Source organism: Thermobia domestica, chromosome 5 (assembly GCF_964235325.1).
Source record: "Thermobia domestica chromosome 5, izTheDome1.hap1.1, whole genome shotgun sequence".
In the NCBI taxonomy this organism is placed as follows: Eukaryota; Metazoa; Arthropoda; class Insecta; order Zygentoma; family Lepismatidae; genus Thermobia; species Thermobia domestica.
This window is the reverse complement of record NC_137458.1, coordinates 263907328-263926600: the sequence shown is the minus strand read 5'-3', so window position 1 is coordinate 263926600 and position 19273 is coordinate 263907328. Positions and strand designations below refer to the sequence as shown.

The following is a 19273-nucleotide window of genomic DNA, read 5'->3' as shown; positions in this document are numbered from 1 at the left end:
TCAACAGAACATTTCTTCTTCCATTGAGAAGGAACGACCCATAAATGCAGATAAGTTGGTCAATGGTTGTTCACTTCCCCTTCTCTATAAAGAAAAAAGAAAGAACCCACATATGTAAATAAAGTGTGGCATCAAAACTATGGACACATCGTCGGACACACATCAAGTTACAATGTCACTAGTAAAAGAATACGACTGTTCGGACAGTTCTGCTTACCACCCACTAAGGACTCTTGTGGCCATTGTAGTCTGTTGTGCTGCGAAGGTGATGCAGAAAGGAGTCGTAGACATTTCAGCGACGACTATACACCAAGAGATCGCAGAAACCCAAGATAACATCTTCCATTTCTTTGATTTGAATTCAATTAATTTAGTTTAATGAAAACAAAAATAGATCCTACTTTTATCACAGAAAACACAATCCTACAAGGGATAATTGCTCTAGAGCCCAATCCTCAGTCTCTTCTAGAAATCTTTCTTTCACGAGATGTGGAGATTCACACATTAAACTACTTTCTGAAATATTTGCTACATTTGACTTCTCATGAACTATTGTAACATCACTTTGGTGGAATCTCATTACATTAATTATATCACAGTCACAATGCACTGATTTGGTATTCATATACAACTGAACATTATATTCTGCTCCTTTAATTACAGGTTCCAAATCTACATCTTTTAAAATTATGTGCCGTACATTATTGTATCTTATATCAATTTGTAGATCTTGGGACAAATATAGAAAATCTTTTTTTGTAAGCTTCTTTATGCTGTTACCACATATATTAAGCAAACTAATTTCTTTCCATTGCCTCCAGTTCGAAAGTATCTGGGAAATGTTATTGTTTGAAATTTCAAAAGTCTCACCAATTACGAAATGAGAAAGTTTATATATGTCAATTTGGTTATTTCCAATATTAAGAATGCTAAAGCGAAGACCTACTTCGAACGTAATATCGGTGATATAATTAAACGACAAATCAATTATTTTAGTATCTAAAGGAATGTGAAAATTACTTGGTCTTTGAACAGTTTCCTGACATCCATCACATTTATAAGGTACTCCAAGATAAGAATTTTTTGAAAAATCTGGAACTTGCAAAATGTGATTGTGGCTTAAGTCTAAATACCTTAAATTTTTCAAACTAGCCAGCGAACACTGATACAAGTAGTATATTGCATTGTTCCGTATCTCAAGTTTTTGAAGTGAAGTTAGGTTAACAAATAGTGAGTCATCAATAGAAGTGTAATTGTTGTAGCTTAAGTTTAGAACACGAAGTTTTGGAAGATTAAATGTTGTTGGATGACCTTCTGACAGTCTGTTGTGATCAAGTAACAAGGTTTCAATATTTCTAATATTTAACAAGAAATCATCTGTAAGATCGTAAATTAAATTTTCACCTAGATCAATCTCTTTTATAGTATAGCTATTTCCACCTTTCAAGAATTCTGATGAAACATATTCGATTCCACACTTTCTCATTTCCATCTTAAAAAGCCATGTCATCTCCATATTATTCGTAATATTAGGAGCATAATTATACGCGATAGAAAGAATACTAACAATTGATACGAATGTCAAGTTGGAGAGTGATAAATTATTATTTGATATGTTGAAAGTATTAAGAGTACCTTTTGTAAACACAGATATCCAATTATCTTCGCTCGAAGATAATTGAGTAAAGCTGAGATCTACAACAGTGAGATGGTGACGATCACTAATTGCATTCCCGGGAAAATTTCTAAGCGGGTTATTATTTAAATACAATTTACTTAAGTATAAGAGAGAATTGAAACTTTGATCTGGAATTGATTTTATTTCATTATGAGATAAATCTAATTCTGTTAGTGAAGTTAATGTTTTGAACCACAGTGGATTAATACTTTGTAGTTTGTTTTTACATAGATATAAACGCCTAAGTCCAGTAACGCCTTTAAATACAAGTGGTGGTAAATCTTTAAGTTGATTATTTTTAATAATTTGTAGATGTTCTAAGCTGGTAAGCTTGTGTAACAAATCCTCTGGTACTTCTGATAAATCGGAATTCATAAAATATAATTCCGATGTTATTTCAGGAAAGATGCAACTGTGAACATTTTTAATATGGGCATATGATATGCTAATACTACTAATTTCAGCAAAGTTAGTTTTGCAACTGAAGAGCTTAGAAAGTGTTATATTACCAAAATCTAACAACTCATTATTACGAGCTTCTAGGTACAAATCAAGACTACGTTCTGATTCTAGAAGACAGTTCATAGAGTTACTGAGCTCTTCCATAAATTTACTATTTATAGTACAGTTCTTAATTCTTATTATTGTTTTCAATCTACCTGTATCTCTGATATCTTTGAACGACAGAAAAATGTTTCCAGGAATACGAAAATCAGAGTTGGTTAAACATTCAAATGTGAAAATCAGTCGTTCTACATCTTCCTTATAAACAATAGCTGTAAAGTTATGACCACAGTTAATTTTCGAATAATTGACAGAATGCACTAGAACACATTGTCGAATTTCGTTCTTCATAATTGCAGTGGCGTCACGTGACGCGACGAGGATTATACAGAACAAAACGTGCCAAACGAAGGTATTCAGTGTGTTCTTCATATTGACTCTCAAGTCTATGATTTAATAGATAGTCTAGTTTAACTCAGTTACACCCACACTTTACGTTAAATAACTTCCAAGCTCTCTGAGAAATTATTATCTGAAATAAATAAAATGAGAATTGACTTACATGCTGTATAGAAATTTGCATCATCATTTTAATATTATTCTAAAACTATTTTAAAAAAAAATTACATATTTTGTTAATATTGAAATAATTAGATTGATTGGACCAGAACACAGTTCACTCACGAGGAAGTAAATATCTTTCTTATACATAATTCAGATGATTGATGGATATTTGTTTCTGTTACGTGGAAAATTTTCTTAACAAAACCAGATCTATATCGTATCAGTTTTATACCAAAATAGAAATACACATACGCATATATTATTAAGCAATTGTATACGGAAGAATCGTCCTTTTCCCGTTCGTCAAGGATATAGTCTGTCATAAGCTAGTTTAGGTAATCACTCGTTGAAAATGTTTTCTAAACGTAAAGTACGAAAAACAAACACTAGAAACACTACAAATTAAAACAAAACGTTTCCCGCCCTAGATACTACGTGGCTACTATAAAAGACTATTTCGTTTTCAAAGGCTATATTTTCAAAAGGATTACAAATACAAATATATATCCCTACCCTTTACATATATCCCTACTCTTTCCTACCCTAAATTGCACCATCAATGTGGAAATACGGGAAACATTCCAGGTCCGAACTGCATGTCTGTTGAAAATTTAATCGAAATCGGTCGACTTGTTCAATAGCTACGAAGTCACAAACATAGTTACTTCCATTTATGTCCATACTACCTGGTGAAAATAAAAAAAAGAGCAATGTATTCTGTTAGTCGGTCACTTTTTACTATCACTTAAGCTCGCTCTGATATCGGTTATTTTTGCACATTTGTATATCTCCTTCCGCCCCTTCCCTCAACTTACTGGGCTGTATTTGGATTACCCGTTTCGCTGGATGAAATTAAGAAAAATTAGTAATATGTTCCGTTAGTCAGTCAATTTGTACTATTATTGAAGCGCTCTCTGATATCGATCATTTTCGATCATATATATAATCTCGCCCCTAACTCAAGGTTACACCGTTAAACTGAAGTGATAAAAAATATCCCAGTTTGGAAACTCATCTATGCTGAAAATTGTATTGAGATCGATCGAGTGGTTCAAGAGTTAAGTTTTATGTTTTTATATCTCTCTTCCTCCCCCCTCTTTTCCAATCCCCTCCACCAAGTTTCACCATCAAAATCAATAGACAAAAGCCACCCCAAGCCCAAATTCATCTGTGTTGAAATATTGATTGAGATCAGTCTGGTGGTTCAAAAGTTATTAAGTTGTATATTCAAATTTGAAAACGGTTGAACATAAATGAACTAAACTCAAATAGGAAATGTTATGAAGCTAATCGAATGGTGTTTGTCGCTCTGCCACCCAGGGTCGCACGTCATGGGAGGCACAGGGCCCATCTTTAACATTATAATGGAAACATGTGGCGAGTGATACCTCGTTTGATGGATCTTGAAACCTAAAAAGCGTTCTGGCAAAAGATTGTTCATATGGGTCACCATTTTCAAAATGACCACAAGACATGGTACCTGTATCAGGTGAAACGTCCAGTACCACTAATATGAAAACGGTTAACTTTAAAGATAAATGAACAGAACAAAAATTCGAATAGGGAATCACAGAGGGTATTTATCATTCCACGGCTAAAGAGTGTTGCAACAGAGGAAAAAATTTTAGAGTGAAAGTGCCATAATGCAAAGGAGGAAATCTAAATCCTAGAAAATTATCGCTTTAACCTCCCTCCGTGAGAGGATGAAGCGGGAAGGAACGGTTTCCAATATAACAGAAATGTGGATTGTCTGAAATATTGAACTTTCACTCCTGGAAAAAATTTATTTTGCATTTAAACGCTGAACTGTAAGAAAAATGTCCATCTCATTTTATTCCAGTATTATAGCTTGTTCAGAAGCCTGGAGATATTACATCTTCTCAAATGAAAGCTTGAAAAAAGATTTAAAAAATGGTGTTGCCAGAACCACAGAAGCCCTTAAAGTGAGCTTCCTTATGAATACATATGTACTTTACTCACCTTTCATTCTCCACACAATTTAAAAAAAATCCAGTTCCATAATATTTTTACAGGCTCATGAAATGGGTTCAAATTTAAGTAAACCCAAAACAACTATTATGGTCATATAATAATTCACAAGTTATTGCCTCAAGCGAATTGAAACAAATTAGAAACATTGCTGGTAAGAAGAGCTCTCCTGCCGATTTGCAGGGCCTGAGGCGAAAGTAAATTTTGAGGCTAATGATATGAATTCAAAGTCCATATCCAGCACAAATGAATTATTTTGTGTATACTTCGTCACTTTTACAACAATTATAGTGGTATCCTCTTGTGAGTGCAGTCTATGACATTAATAATATGTAATCGTAAAAATGATTTGCAGAATCGTATCTAAATATTTTGATTTCTAAGAATGAATTAGAAATAATAAAATTGTTACTTTTCCTAATGAACCTAAGTCTTTCGTTCTATGGCACCGAATATGGAGCTCATTATTTCTAGATAACTAGTGAGTGTGAGACTCATTGAGGATAGCAAGATCGAGCAGTTAATAAGTCCTAGTGAGGTTAATGAGCCTGAGATCGAGCCGGCAACACACTCACTGTGAATAGTGGGCCCAAGTTGGAACTAGTGCGATCCTCATTGAGATTAAAGAACACAAGTCCCAGTGAAGATAGCGAACATGAACCCGAATCAGTCCAAGTTGTAAAATGATCATCTTTGCTTCTTCATATTTCTTCTTTCTTTCTTTTTCCTACCCGAGTCGGCAAAGTTTATAAACAGCAGAAGTGCTAGCAAGATCTTAATTAGTATGTGCTCGAATTGTCCACAGGAATTGTATAGATAGATGAGGGAACTTGCATTTGCGTTTTAACAATTCAGATTGTGTCGCAGCCTGAATACTGGACAATTAATTCTTCGCAAACATTCACAACTGTCGGAAGCGGCTTGAGCTGAATTGAATGTAAAGATGAACATGTATCCGGACTGCTCAATGTGTCGTTTAATTATTATTATTATTAATACGAACTGGAAACACGATTTTGTTTTTCTCCTTTTTCCTACAAATCGCAAACCATCACCTCCTCCCGAATCTTGTTATTGAGCAAGAATAGTAAGAACATTAAATTTACAATTTTGTTGTTCAGAAAACTGGTGTCTCCATGTCTGGCTTAAACGACACTCGGTGCAGTTTCAGAAAATATGTAAATACATAATTAATCGAAAATGGGCAAATAAATTTTAATATTTTAAAATTTCACAATGTTTTGAAAAATGAAAAAGAAATGGAGGCGCGACTGATGACTAGCAAAGTATCAAAATTTCACAAAGTGTAAAATATTTGTTGACAAAATCGGACAGCTCAAAAACTAGAAAATACTCCCTCATCAACTTCCGTTGTCTTGTCCAAGTGTCAGTTGCCTCTAGTCATAACTTGAGATTTGTTGCTCTTGTTGAAAACCTACATTCTTATTTTTGTTAATTATATATTTTATTTCCTATAATTTTTCTCGTCTCGAAATTCAAGACAGAACCCATAAAGTTGAGACAGTAATCGAAACAGTCTTAAATCTCGACTCAACCCGTCTCGTGCGCATCCATATCAATAATGGCTACCAGTATTTTTGCAGTTCTACTCTCTGCAAACCCTCTGCGAATTGAAATCCTCCCATAGGTAAAAATTATCTGAAGTCACTACTGACTGGTTCAACCCCAGCTTGCTCCAAGTAGGCTTTATGGTGGACAAAACCTGGTTCGTAGATTTTCTCGGGGCTTTCACGTTCCCTCTCACTTTTTTCATTCTATCATTCTATTCAGTATCATCACCTACTTCCTTAGACTCGGAGCATATTCGTGAGACATTAAACAAAAAAAAAAAAGCTAAATTTTATAACAACACCACTTTTTAACAGTGAGAACAATCTAATTTTTTAAAATGCAAGAATAATCCTGATATTTCAAAGTACTCAAACATAAAGAACATAACCCTTACACATTTTAAATTAATATTACCCCGGAAACGGAAAGAAAGGCCTCAACATAGACCTCTCTAACAGCATGCCTTCTTAAAATTTCAGTAGACAATATTCACGTGAATCAAAACTTTCAGTAGAATGAAAGATCTTGAAATTCATTGTTGCTCTTATTAACAAAATTCAACAAAGGAGGAGCTTCCTCGTGGCTAAGCAGTTAGAATACGCGCCTTTGGCGTGGGAGATCCGGGTTCGATTCCCAGCGGGAGCTCATGTGGTCCGGATTCCACCTTAATCAGTAGGTCTACGTCTCATATAGCCTCGCTGCTGAAAGGGACGCTAAACTAAAATCAACTCAACTCAACTCAACTCAACAAAGGAGGTTCTCATTTTGATGTCTATGTTTGTATGTCCGCGATTATCTGGATAAGCGTTGGTCATATTTCGATACAGTTTTCACTAATCGAATAAGCTATTTCCGAAGAAAGTTTATGCATATAAAACAATTGAAAGATAATAAAAATAATTTTTAAAAATCAAATAGTTCTGGCAACGAATGAAAAAAAAGCATCCTGCGATATACTGCAACCAGAAATTCAACAAAATAAGGCGAGTTGCATACAACTTACGCCTAAAAACACTATTCAGCCAGCTTCCTCTGAATAATTTAAACATTGTGATGGTTGTTTAGATCTTTTGCGATGTCATGACTGTTTACATTCCGGCTTGCTCAAATTTTGCCAGACTTTTCTGTGATTGGTCGCCCACTGCAAGAAGTTAGTTGAAGATCGAAATTTGCAGGATGAAAGAGACTGTTTTATTGACTGTTGTGTCTGTTTCCTGTTTGAAATCCCTAAATATCCGCAGCTTACTAAAAATAAATTTAAAGGCAGTCACGATGGTCATTGGGAAAAGCTTACATCTAATTTCAAGAGTCTGACGTGTAATGCTACGTCAGTTCGTGACGGACGACATTGAGAGAGAGAGAGGAGGGAGAGAGATTCAAGTATGGGGACAGAGAGGAATACATTTACGTCTACCAGATTAAAACTGACAAAGCAAATGATCGGATATTGTCCATAGTCTGAGGAAAATTGTAATTTTCCGAAGCATAATAAGAATTATAAGTTCCCAGTAAAACTGATGAGCTTTACACTTGCAGTTGTCATTGCAAGGTGGAGAACTTTTATTGAAGCAATAGATGTTTTCGTAGGGAAAGATCTTAACATATGGAGAATGAAGAATTAGAAAAACCCACAACTTTCGTTGACGGGTTTCGAACGAAGAAATTATCAGTTATAAACGTCGTTAAACACTCACCCACTGAAAAAATTAGTGTTAAACTATATTTCTCTTCCACATCTTAGAATCCCAATAATTTCGAGGAATAAACATTGAAAATATACTCTTATTGTGTGTATATATTCGGTTTGAAGGATCTAAATATCTGCAGCCTACTAACAGCGAAGTTATAGGAAGCCAGGATGGTCCATTAATAGAGAGAGCGCTTGTATTCTGGTTCAAGAGTGAGAGCCCATGTAAGCTCGTGGTGGACGACATTGAGAGAGAGGTACAGGAACTCTCTTTCAAGCATCATATGATGGCACAGGGAGAGAAAGATCTAATATTTGGAGAATTTGAAAATTTTAAGAAAAGCTTCCGGAGATAAGTTTCGAACTAAAGGCCTTTGGCCTATGAAGCCACTATATTAACCACTCATCCACTAAAATTCCACCTGAGAAACTGAGAAACAACATTCTTCTCGCATATCTCAGGAATGGCAATAGTTTCCAGGCAGTAAAATTGAATCATTATCTATCTATCTATCTATCTATCTATCTATCTATCTATCTATCTATCTATCTATCTATCTATCTATCTATCTATCTATCTATCTATCTATCTATCTATCTATATATCTATATATCTATATCTATATCTATCTATCTATCTATCTATCTATCTATCTATATATATATATATATATATATATATATATATATATATATATATATATATTGCAAAACTTCTGGGTGGGGCCAGGAGCCGTCGTCTGCATGCAATTATAGGTCCCTCTGGTGCGAGATCCTCTTGCTGAACCATGTGGTGGTGTTTGTAAACATTGATGTGTGGAATTGCTTGTTTACGACATCACATAGGATATTACAATATATATATATAGGGGTAGTTGTAAGTGGAGATTGGCGCGTTTTCTAAAATGTGGTAGAAAAATATGAAAAGAGTTCCTCTAAATTTAAAGTTTGGATATAGTGCCATTCGTCTGATAGAGTGGTTTTAACTGATATGAAGGGTATACAAGAATACCCCAATGCCGAAAATGACTCCTTGTTTAAGCATGCGATCAACTTTCGTAGATCTTGAAGCGTTTGGCTATCCTGAGATAATTGTCACAGAAGCACCTGGGAAAAACATTGTACAGTTAAGAAGAGATGATAAGTTACCTATACAAATTGAATGTACTGTGTTATGGTTGTCAGTATATGTACAATTGAGGTGTCCTCACTTAGCCCCACTTAGCCCCACTTAGCCCACATTTTTTGTTGGTAAGTGTGGATACAAATTTTATACCTGTAGGTAAGTGGAGACACGGACACAAATGCAGATATTTCCGATAATATATCGAAGATGATGAAGACAGTGCAATGCCTGGTTTAGAGCACGTGAAAGAAAAATAGTATTATGCGGCTGATAGCGTGTAAAATTCGTATAAGGGGTCTATTGTCAGAGTCATAAAGTCAGTTAGTAAAAATGTGTATGAAATAAAGTTCTTTGAACGAATTGGCATGCAATTTCGTTTTCCACTTCGAGAAGATGTAGATACTGTACACTAAAGGGCTATTTTCTTTGGCCCTGCTAAGTTTGATAGTGTGATGCCTTTCGTAATTAAGTCTTCTATTGTAGGTGATAATGAAATACACTATCGTTACTTTAAGTCAAAACTGTAGACTTCAAATCTAGTTCATGCAGTCAGTGTTTTGTGTAGACCCTACTTGTATCCTATAAACTATAAATAGATTTGTATTAGATGCCATACAATGCTCAATAATAGTCATTGTTTTTTAAGGCACCGACCTATGAATCTACACAGACTTCATGGTGTAATGTACATTTATTCTTATTTGTCCATTTTTGGACCTGTTATGCACCAGTAGATTTGTTAGCATTCATTATTTGGTTATCATAGTTCAGAGAGACGTACCTCATCAGGAGGTCTTTTTTTTTTGTACTAGACTAAACCTGATTTTTTTTTTCTCTCCACTTTCCGCGCACTAAATATCAAGCCTCAGGGCAAACTATAATAATATATTTTTTATTATTTCATTGTTTCTGGGATAAGTAAATGATGTCCAGCAAACATTTCCAATATAAAAGTTTTCTGAACAAAAAATAAAATATATTTTTGAAATATTGACGTTACTTTTTTTCCGCTACATTTCCCACATTATCAGTTTCAAAGTGATTTTATCCCTGGCTAGATCTGCAGCAGAAATATGAAACTTGGACCTATGAGCAGTAGTCAACAGGTACTCTATCCCCACTTTCCCTTCTTTATTGATCGTTTTAATATATGGGAGGAAACAGGGTTATCCCAACTTACACCCAAAAGTGGAGTAAGTGGGGAGATTAGCTGATTTTTAGTAAACATTTTGTTGTGGAACAAATATTTACATTGCCTCAAAATGGACAATATGCTTATCAAGTGTACAACCCAAAGTTAATATGACCATACTTTCAGTTTGGTAATCCGAAAACTATTACTCGTACAGTAGTTGAAAGTTGCACGTTGGAAAACGTGTCTCCACTTACTCCAACTACCCCTATACATATATAAAATAAAAGTAACTATGTTTGTGACTTAACAACTCTTGAACTACCCGACCGATTCGAGCAAATGTTCAACATAGAAACAGTTCAGACCTGGGATGGTTTATTATCATTTCACTCTGATGGTGTAACTTGGAGGAGGGGAAGGAGGGAGATATATAAAGTGATCGAAAATGACCGATATTAGTGTCGAATAGATAGTTTTCGGGATCGATGAGATGAACAGTGACACTTCCGGTGCCGTTTAAACCCAAATTTAGCCCCGCAAATTGTGGAAAGGGTGAAATGTAAAGCTGATCGAAAAAGCCCGATATCACGTTGAACCCATAGTTTTTTGGGGTTGCAGAGATGAACAATGACACTTCCGATTCCGTTTAAATTCAAATTCAGCCTTCTTTAGTATTACTAAGAAGAGATCCTGACATGTAAAAATAATTGAAGTTGACCGATATTGGTGTCGGATTCATAGCTTTTTGGTCCCTAAGACAATTTTGTGCCCTTTATGTCCAAAATGATACATATTTTCCCCGTGCGAAGAACGTGTATTCTGCTAATTAATAGATGAGTACTACAAGATCTCATAAGTAAACGTTCTTATCTAAGAATCGAGAGTCTAACATGGGGTCTATTCTTATGCAATTATTGGTAAAAGAAGAGATAAATGGTAGAATAAATTATATCTGTGACTGTGTCAGTATGTATAAAACTACTATTATTCTTTCTTCTTTTCTTAAACAGTACGAATCCACTAAACATCTTGACAAATTTTAACTTAAGATATCAAAAACAGAAAACAAATAAATTAAGAAAATTCTACAATTTTCTAAGCACTTCATGAAAACAAACTGTCAAAAGATAGAGCATATGGCAATTACGGATCTCATCGAAGTAAATAAAATGATATTAATGAACCTAAATCCTTACGCATAATTTATCAAAAAGTTGAGAAAACGATTAAAAAACCAATTGATGTTGTTATTCGATAACAAGGCTACTTAATAAGGAGAAATTAACACTGAAGTAAGTTCTGATTAAGTTTTACATTACGACACTAGAAAGACGACAATGACTAAATATGACTTAACAGAATATTCATGTTGAAGACATGTTGAAGGACCACTTTCAGTAGAAGAAACTAGGATATTTGAGAGCATGGGCGTCTCTGATATGTTAAAATTGGGATGAAGGACGGGGACGACTAGAATGCTAGCAGATTCTAACTAAATTTACGTCAAAATTATGAGTAAATGTGAATTCCCATGAATTGTGGGCCAACGGGATCCACATACTAGCTTTACCAATAGAATGGATAAAATAAGCATGACGTATTGCCGGCAGTATTTGTTGTTCATTTGTTTCCAATGGGTTCCAAAATCGTGAGACCCATATGGAGCTTACAGTTGTTACGGTATGTTTTGTACTGTCTTATAAATATATTATAATGAAAGAGAGAATTGAAACTTTTGTTTAAGTTTCTTAAAGAGGAAAATTTAAAAACCAAATAGATCAAAGATAAGTAAAAAAAAAACTATGGAAATAAAGGAAAACATAATTACATCACCCTGTGCTTTCTATATGTAACAGATGTATTGTTTAGAACCTGAATTGTGAGTTTTAGATTCTTGTATATAAGCTATGCGTAGAAATGATGATATCACTTAACTCATGCATTTATCGTAATTTTTCTTCCATTGCTGCCACAGATTTAAGCTTACAAGTGTTATGGTTCTTAGGTAACTTCTTCGATTGATATAGGGATTATACTTTTAACACAACCCATTAATTTCGTCTTCCTTTTGTTTCTTTGTTTTAATTCTGCTATGGCTTCCACATGTCATTTGGAATATAATTTCTTCTCCAACAATATGTTCATGCTTTCAAATTACTTCCATTCATATTCTTGTAACCAATTATTCCCAATGCACCTCGTTGGTTCATTGTTTCAAGTTTAATGCTCATCTCGAACTATCTCGGACATTTCAATCACACCATCCGATCATCTTCCATATGGATCAGCATTGGACCATTTCACCTCTTCAACAAAACATTGTGGGAGGACACATCTTCCCTGTTCTCTCCGCCAGAGACGCCCGTGTTTCAGAGTAAATCCTTATTATGTATATCATTTGAGAAAATGGAGAAAGAAGAAACATTTAATGGCGTTAGAAAGTATATGATTCGTTGCCAATGCTAATCTACAGTTCATCTGCTAAAACAGATTACACATATAGTTATTTACACGTAAAAATATACTTAAGGAGAAAGCTCAGATTACATATATACATATGTAGTTGATTGACTTCTATTGATGATTACACTAGACATATACTTCTAACAGAGATAAATATAAGCTAATTCAAAATTAAACACTAGCGTATACTAAAGGATCACTTACCAAATGTTTTAAATTCGACCGGTAGATGTCAACTGTTGGATTAAATTTGGTGCCATCTAGAGACGAGGTCTATAACTTCTACTACCTTTGCAAAAAAAAAAAAAAAAAAAAAAAAGTCACTCTCATTGAAGAGTTATCGTGTTGAAGAGAGATTTAACATAGAAACATAAGTCACCGTTATCGGATAAGACTTTAACGATTGACTTCTTTAACACGCTCAGTAGAGAGAATTTTTGTAGCTATTTAGTGCAAAATTGGAAAACGATTAAAATATTCGCTTTCGTTTATAAGCTACCTTATGCACTAACGGACACAGTCATTAGTCACCGTTACCCATTAACATGCTAAGGGATGGACTCCCTTAATCAACTTGGACGAAATCATTGCCCTAGTTAACTCTTACTAAAAAAAAATCTGTGCAGGAATTAGTATGAGGTGTACTGAAAGTACTAATATAATACAATGAAAGTTCCATATTATTTATCCTCAATTAATATAAACAGAAAATAGAAAGTTACATTTCTTTCCTTTGTTTTTTTAAAATGATTTCTCTCTCTATCTTTTTTTATATATAAACTTGTCTTTTATAAACTACCATTAAACTTATTCACTGTTGCATTCTTATTGTTTTTGTCTGTCGTTTATAACAACGAAATACATTTTCGGGTTAGCTTCTGAAAACAACTTCAATACGGGCTTTTTAAATTTCCTATTTAACAGATTTATTTTTATACCATTGACCTTTCTTTCTTTACCTAATTACCAAATAAAATGAATACAGAAGTATTGCCCTTCCAATTATAAGATACAACAGTATATATACAGGGTGGCCTATTTTAATTTTTACACGAATATTTTTCGAAAGCGGTTGAACATAAATGAACCGAACATATGCTCAAGTAGGGAATGTCATGGAGCACATTCAATGGTGTTGTTGTGTTGCCGTATGACTTGTCTGAATCATTTGTGGGTACAAATCGCTGGTACTATAATGAATAAAAATAAAGTAAAGTTTACTTTCAAGGGTAACACTAATTCGTATTACAAAGTGTGGTTAGATGGGGAAAAAAGAATCTTCCGAAATGCGAAGCAAAGGTTTTAATAATAACACATTTTTGGAACTTGCAAACATTTTGAAGCCCTTCCTTCACTCCTGATAATTAAACGCAATGCGTGCAAGATGTTTGGGAGGCATTTGCATCAGTATGTACCATTTCGTTACTGAGGATAACAACTGAAATTACTGCTGAAAGTTATTCGGAATGTAACTGTGGACAACATCTCAGTGAACCTCATTTTCTATCACATGCAAGAAGACATAGAAGGAAAAGAATCGAACCAATATTGTGCAGACGACTGTTAAACAAAACCAACGTTTGTGGCCATTTTTCTAAAATTGCATTTTTGTCAATTTGGTTTCGCATTTTAGTTGATTCATTTTTGCATTAAGTCATTGACTGGAATCAGGGACGTACGCAGGGGGTGAGTCCTGGAGGTTCAGACTCGCTCCGAAATTTCGACTTGTGTGTAAATTTAGCCAAAATTTTAGGAATTTTAATATAAAATACCCTCATATTAAGTTTGGACCCCTCCCAAAATAAATTCCTGCCTACGCTACTGCCTGGAATCAAAATGGAAGGTACATTTTAACACGAATTTTATCTACTTTTTTCATTACAGAGGTATCTATCACTTAATAAAAAAAAACACATTTCAGAAAATGTTGTTGCGTAGGTTCAATTTGCAGAACCTAAGGTTCTCATTTGCAATTTCACCGTTCTTTTCCGCTTCACGCACCTACGAAGGAAGGTTGGAGCGATAATTTTCTACGAATTAGATTCCCTCCTTTGCATTATAGTACTTTCATTGCAATCATCTTTTTCTCTCTTGCAACATTTTCGAGCCGTGAAATGATAAATACCCTCTGTGGTTTCCTATTCGAATTTTGGTTCTGTTCATTTATCTATAACCGTTTTCATTCTATGGGCACTGGAGGTTTATCTGATACAAGTACTATGTCTTGATGGTCATTTTGAAAATAGTGATCCACATGAACAATCTTTTGCCACAGCGCTTTTAATTTTTAAAGATAAATCGAACGAGGTGCCACTTGTCCCATGTTTCAATTTAAAATGTTAAAGTTGGGCCCTGGGTCCCCATGAAGGGAGGCCCTGGAGGGCACTTCGACAACCCCATTCGAAGTCTCCATAGCATTTTCTGTTTGAGGTTTTGTTAGGTTCATTTACGTTCATTTACGTTCAACCGTTTTCGAGATATTTCCGTGTAAAGATTAAAATGGGCCACTATATATATATATATATATATATATATATATATATATATATATATATATATATATATATATATACATGAGGTGTCGCAATTAAATAACCACACTACCCACCTCCTGTCGCCCAGGATCGTTGGGGGAGGTAGCTAATAATGTGTTGTTGATCTTGAATGGCACAAGCGATTTTCAGAAGGTAGTGAGAGGGTTGAAGATGATGAACGACCCTGCCGCCCTTTGAGTTCAAGAACGGATGAAAATGTTCAAAAAATTAATGAACTTGTGCGGAACGACATACGTATGAGCATTCGAACGATCGCAGACATGACGAACATGAACAAAGAGATAGTAAGACAAATTTTGCATGACAATTTAAACATGACAAAAGTTTGTGCAAAAATTGTCTCGAAAAAGCTCTCTCAGGAACAAAGAGACATTAGAAAGACCATTTGCTGTGACGTCATGAAACGACTCAAAGCAGAACCAGACTTCCTAACATGTGTCATCACATGTAATGAAACATGGATTTTCCACTGTGACCCCGAGAGTAGGCGTCAATCTATGCACTGGAAGACTCCCACATCGCCAAGAATGAAAAAAAGCACGAATGAGCAAGTCGCAAGATGAGGCAACGCTCATCTTTTTTTCGATATCAGGAGGTGCCTCAGGGTCAAACGGTGGATCAGATCTACTACAAGGAAGTCCTAATCAAGCTGAAGGAATGAATAAGGAAGAAGAGACCGGATTTGTGAAAGAGTGATGCATGGATCCTCCACCAAGCCAATGCGCCTGCACATAAATCTCTTTCAGTAAAGGAGTTTTTAGCATCCAAGCTCTTACCTGTGCTCGACCATCCTTCGCATTTTCCAGACCTGGTTCTCTGTGATTTTAATCTATTTCCAAAAGTGAAAAGTGCATTGAAGGGAACACCTTTTCAGTCTGTGGAAGAGGTGAAACGAAAAACTACAGAGTTGTTGAACAGTGTGACATCTGATGACCTACAGCATTGCTTTGAACAATAGAAGGCACATATGGAGCTGTATATAGATAGGGGAGGGGAGTATATTGAAGGAGATAACAGTCAATTCTAACTTTCTTTGCAATATATCACATTTATGACACCAGTCTCGTTATTTAATTTAAAACACCTCGTACTTATATATATATATGATTTGTTTCATTAATGTAACCCAAAGGGCGATATCTTAACATCACTGCTGTCGGAGGATGGGTCATGAAGCTCCAGCAAGTTCTTCCAGCATGATAGCACCCCATCGCACTATAGTTTCTGTGTCCGAGAATATATCGATCAGCAGTTTCCTAAAGGATTAATTAATCGGTAAGTTTATGTTTTTTTAATGGTCAGCTAGGGTTCCCTGACCTGCTCCCACTTTACTATTACATGTAGGGCCATGTGAAGTCTGTTATGTATGCTGTAAAAGTTAGGGATATTAGACATATCATGGAATTAATTGTGGGCAAATGCTCAAACATTACAACTGATCACCTTCAGCAAGGTTTTGCGTTATTGTAAACTAAGAATGACACTCAACCGTGGTGGTCATAAGAGACTAACCTCTTTCGATGGTGATACAAAAAATTAAGCATCTTAATCTCACAAACGTTAAGGCTAGAAAGGTGCTATAAAATGCTACAAAGTGCTACAAAACTGATAAATCACATGCCATGATTCTCATTAAAGATAATTACCATACGTAAAATTAAACATTGCGACATGATTGTAGTGTTTCCTCAAACATTATTCATCATACCAATTCCTTCTGTATTTTGTTGCTTTGGTTATATTTTGCAGTATTTATTATTTATTAGTATTCTATTGAACCACACACACTCGCTGTCTTTATATATAATGTCATGCATGTGTGGTAGGTTGGCCTACTTTATAAGAACTTGGTGTTCTACCTTTTACTTTAGGTATGCAACTAAACTACAGGGGTAAGGTATACGTCAAAAAATTTAATTATCCTAAAAGAAAAACAACATACTTCAAAAACGCACTAAACATAAGAAAATAAACTAGTTCTTTTTTAAATTTTAACCGACTTCAACAAAAGCATTTATAATAATAATAATAATACTAATACTAATACTACTACTACTACTACTACTACTACTACTACTACTACTACTACTACTACTACTACTAATAATAATAATAATAATAATAATAATAATAATAATAATAATAATAATAATAATAACCTTCTTTAGGACTTTTTTTGTTTTCTGTTTTTAATGCTTTTGTTGAAGTAATTTCTTAAAAGATTTTAATACATCTCACTCTTATCTCATATTATTTCTTTCCGGGACTTATTTTACAAAGCAATAAATTCCTTTTATTTTAAGCCCTTCACATTATTTTTCGTAAATTATCAGATATTTTTTTCTAATTTTATAAAAACATTTTTTCTAAGAGTGCGTACTAATGTTTACACCTTACAATCATTTTTGATTCTGAAGTCATCAAATTTGCATATGAATATTTTTTTAAAGTAGGAAGCAATCTCTGGATTTCTGTTTTTCTTGTGATTTTATGAAATTATATGTAATGCAAAGTATACTTCACGTAGAATATTTAGACAATATACAATATATCGAAATATATCATAGCTGATCACAGAGTAAGGCCAGGAACTTTTGGTCGCGAAGTGGCCATTCACAAACAAACTTAATAATTTCGCATTTGGTACAGCTGTGCGAGAAAAACATTGTAGCAGAACAAACTCTCTGAAAGGACTACGAATGGAAACTTGAAATTTCGTTCTGTCATAGAATCAACAATTATCTCAGCAACAGTCCATTGAGAACTATCAACTGGAAAAAGTGAAATTAAATTAGAGAAAAACCGCAGTGAAACTTTTTGTACAGCTTAGCTAACGATCAAATTTTTAAACATTACATGTTATTCAAATAGCTTACATCTCATGACGCGTTATTACACAAACTGTCTCATGAATATCAATACCCGCCGAGTGTGTAAGCGGAATTAAATCAAAAGAATTACAATAGAAAAATTCAAGTAGAATTATGTAGTAACAAATAATTAACTTACTTATTTTTGTCAGTGTGTATTGGAACAGTATTTCTAACGTCCGTCGAGATAGGAACTTCAAGCCAAAGATGCTTTTGGTATTATCAATTCGTCTCCTTTCAATTCAGGGGTAGATTTGCTGCAGGAAATGGAAATAAAATAGAATCTCTTATTGGTTGATATTCTTATATGCTACATCAAATATTGCTCATTAGCCAGGATGTGGTGACGTTTCCTGTTGTTTTGCTCTTGATATCTTAGGCTGTATTTCTTCGAACGAGGTCATGTTGATTTTTTTGCATTAGAAGGCCTATAAATTTTAAATTCTCATTATAGTTAAGTTCATTTTCTTACAGTTTATTGAAATGTTAACGTTATTATTTTTTTTTTTGCATCAACGCTATATGAAATGTGGGCCTATAGTTCAAGACAGAATCAAAAACACCGTAATGCCTTCTCATAGGAAATCAAAACCGTGCTCTCGTCAATAAAGGGGCGCTCTCTACCAACCAAGTCAACGAGGAGGGCAATAACAGTTAAGAATAATGATATCATGGAATGGAAACCACCTTTATATAAACCCTTTTGAATTTAATAAAATGTAGATTTATAAAGAATATTATATTTCTTACAAAAAAGAAAGAAAAAGAGAAATAAGAAAGTTCAAGTATATTTTTTGGGTATTATACAGGAATGGCTAAATGTAACATGGATTGTTTCTGAAGCAAAAACAGCATTGCGAGAAAAGAACTATTCATTCCCGAAAACTGGTTCACCAGTGTCTATATTCATGTAATATGAAATTTTGAAATGAAGTGAAATCTTTCAGTTCAACGTCTCACGCTTATATCCTTTAGGTTGAAGGAAACGGATGATTAAAGCAAATGAATAATGATGGAATAATGGATAGAAAGAGATTGTGGGAGGAAACAGAAGTACCCCAAGGAAACTCACGCGCACAATGTTGTATACCACAAACCTACTTGGCAGATGAAAGCACGGACAGATGTAA

The 19273-nt window shown here is 34.4% G+C and overlaps 1 protein-coding gene and 1 long non-coding RNA gene across 2 annotated transcripts in view; both read right to left on the bottom strand.

Annotated features, from left to right (window-relative positions):
• LOC145685511 (uncharacterized) overlaps positions 1-2147 on the bottom strand; it is a 36269-nt gene extending 34122 nt beyond the window's left edge. Inside the window, exon 1 of the mRNA XM_081757906.1 lies at positions 871-2147. Within this exon, the coding sequence (XP_081614032.1) occupies positions 871-2053 (1183 nt within the window). The 5' untranslated portion in view covers positions 2054-2147. The remainder of the gene's footprint in view (positions 1-870) is intronic.
• A 420-nt stretch (positions 2148-2567) lies between these two features.
• Positions 2568-18366, bottom strand: LOC145684836 (uncharacterized). The gene is made up of 3 exons (XR_014131409.1): positions 18283-18366; positions 12923-13007; positions 2568-2714 (listed from the first exon to the last, which is right to left on the bottom strand). It is a non-coding gene; the product is annotated as an uncharacterized LOC145684836 (long non-coding RNA).
• Positions 18367-19273: the final 907 nt, after the last annotated feature.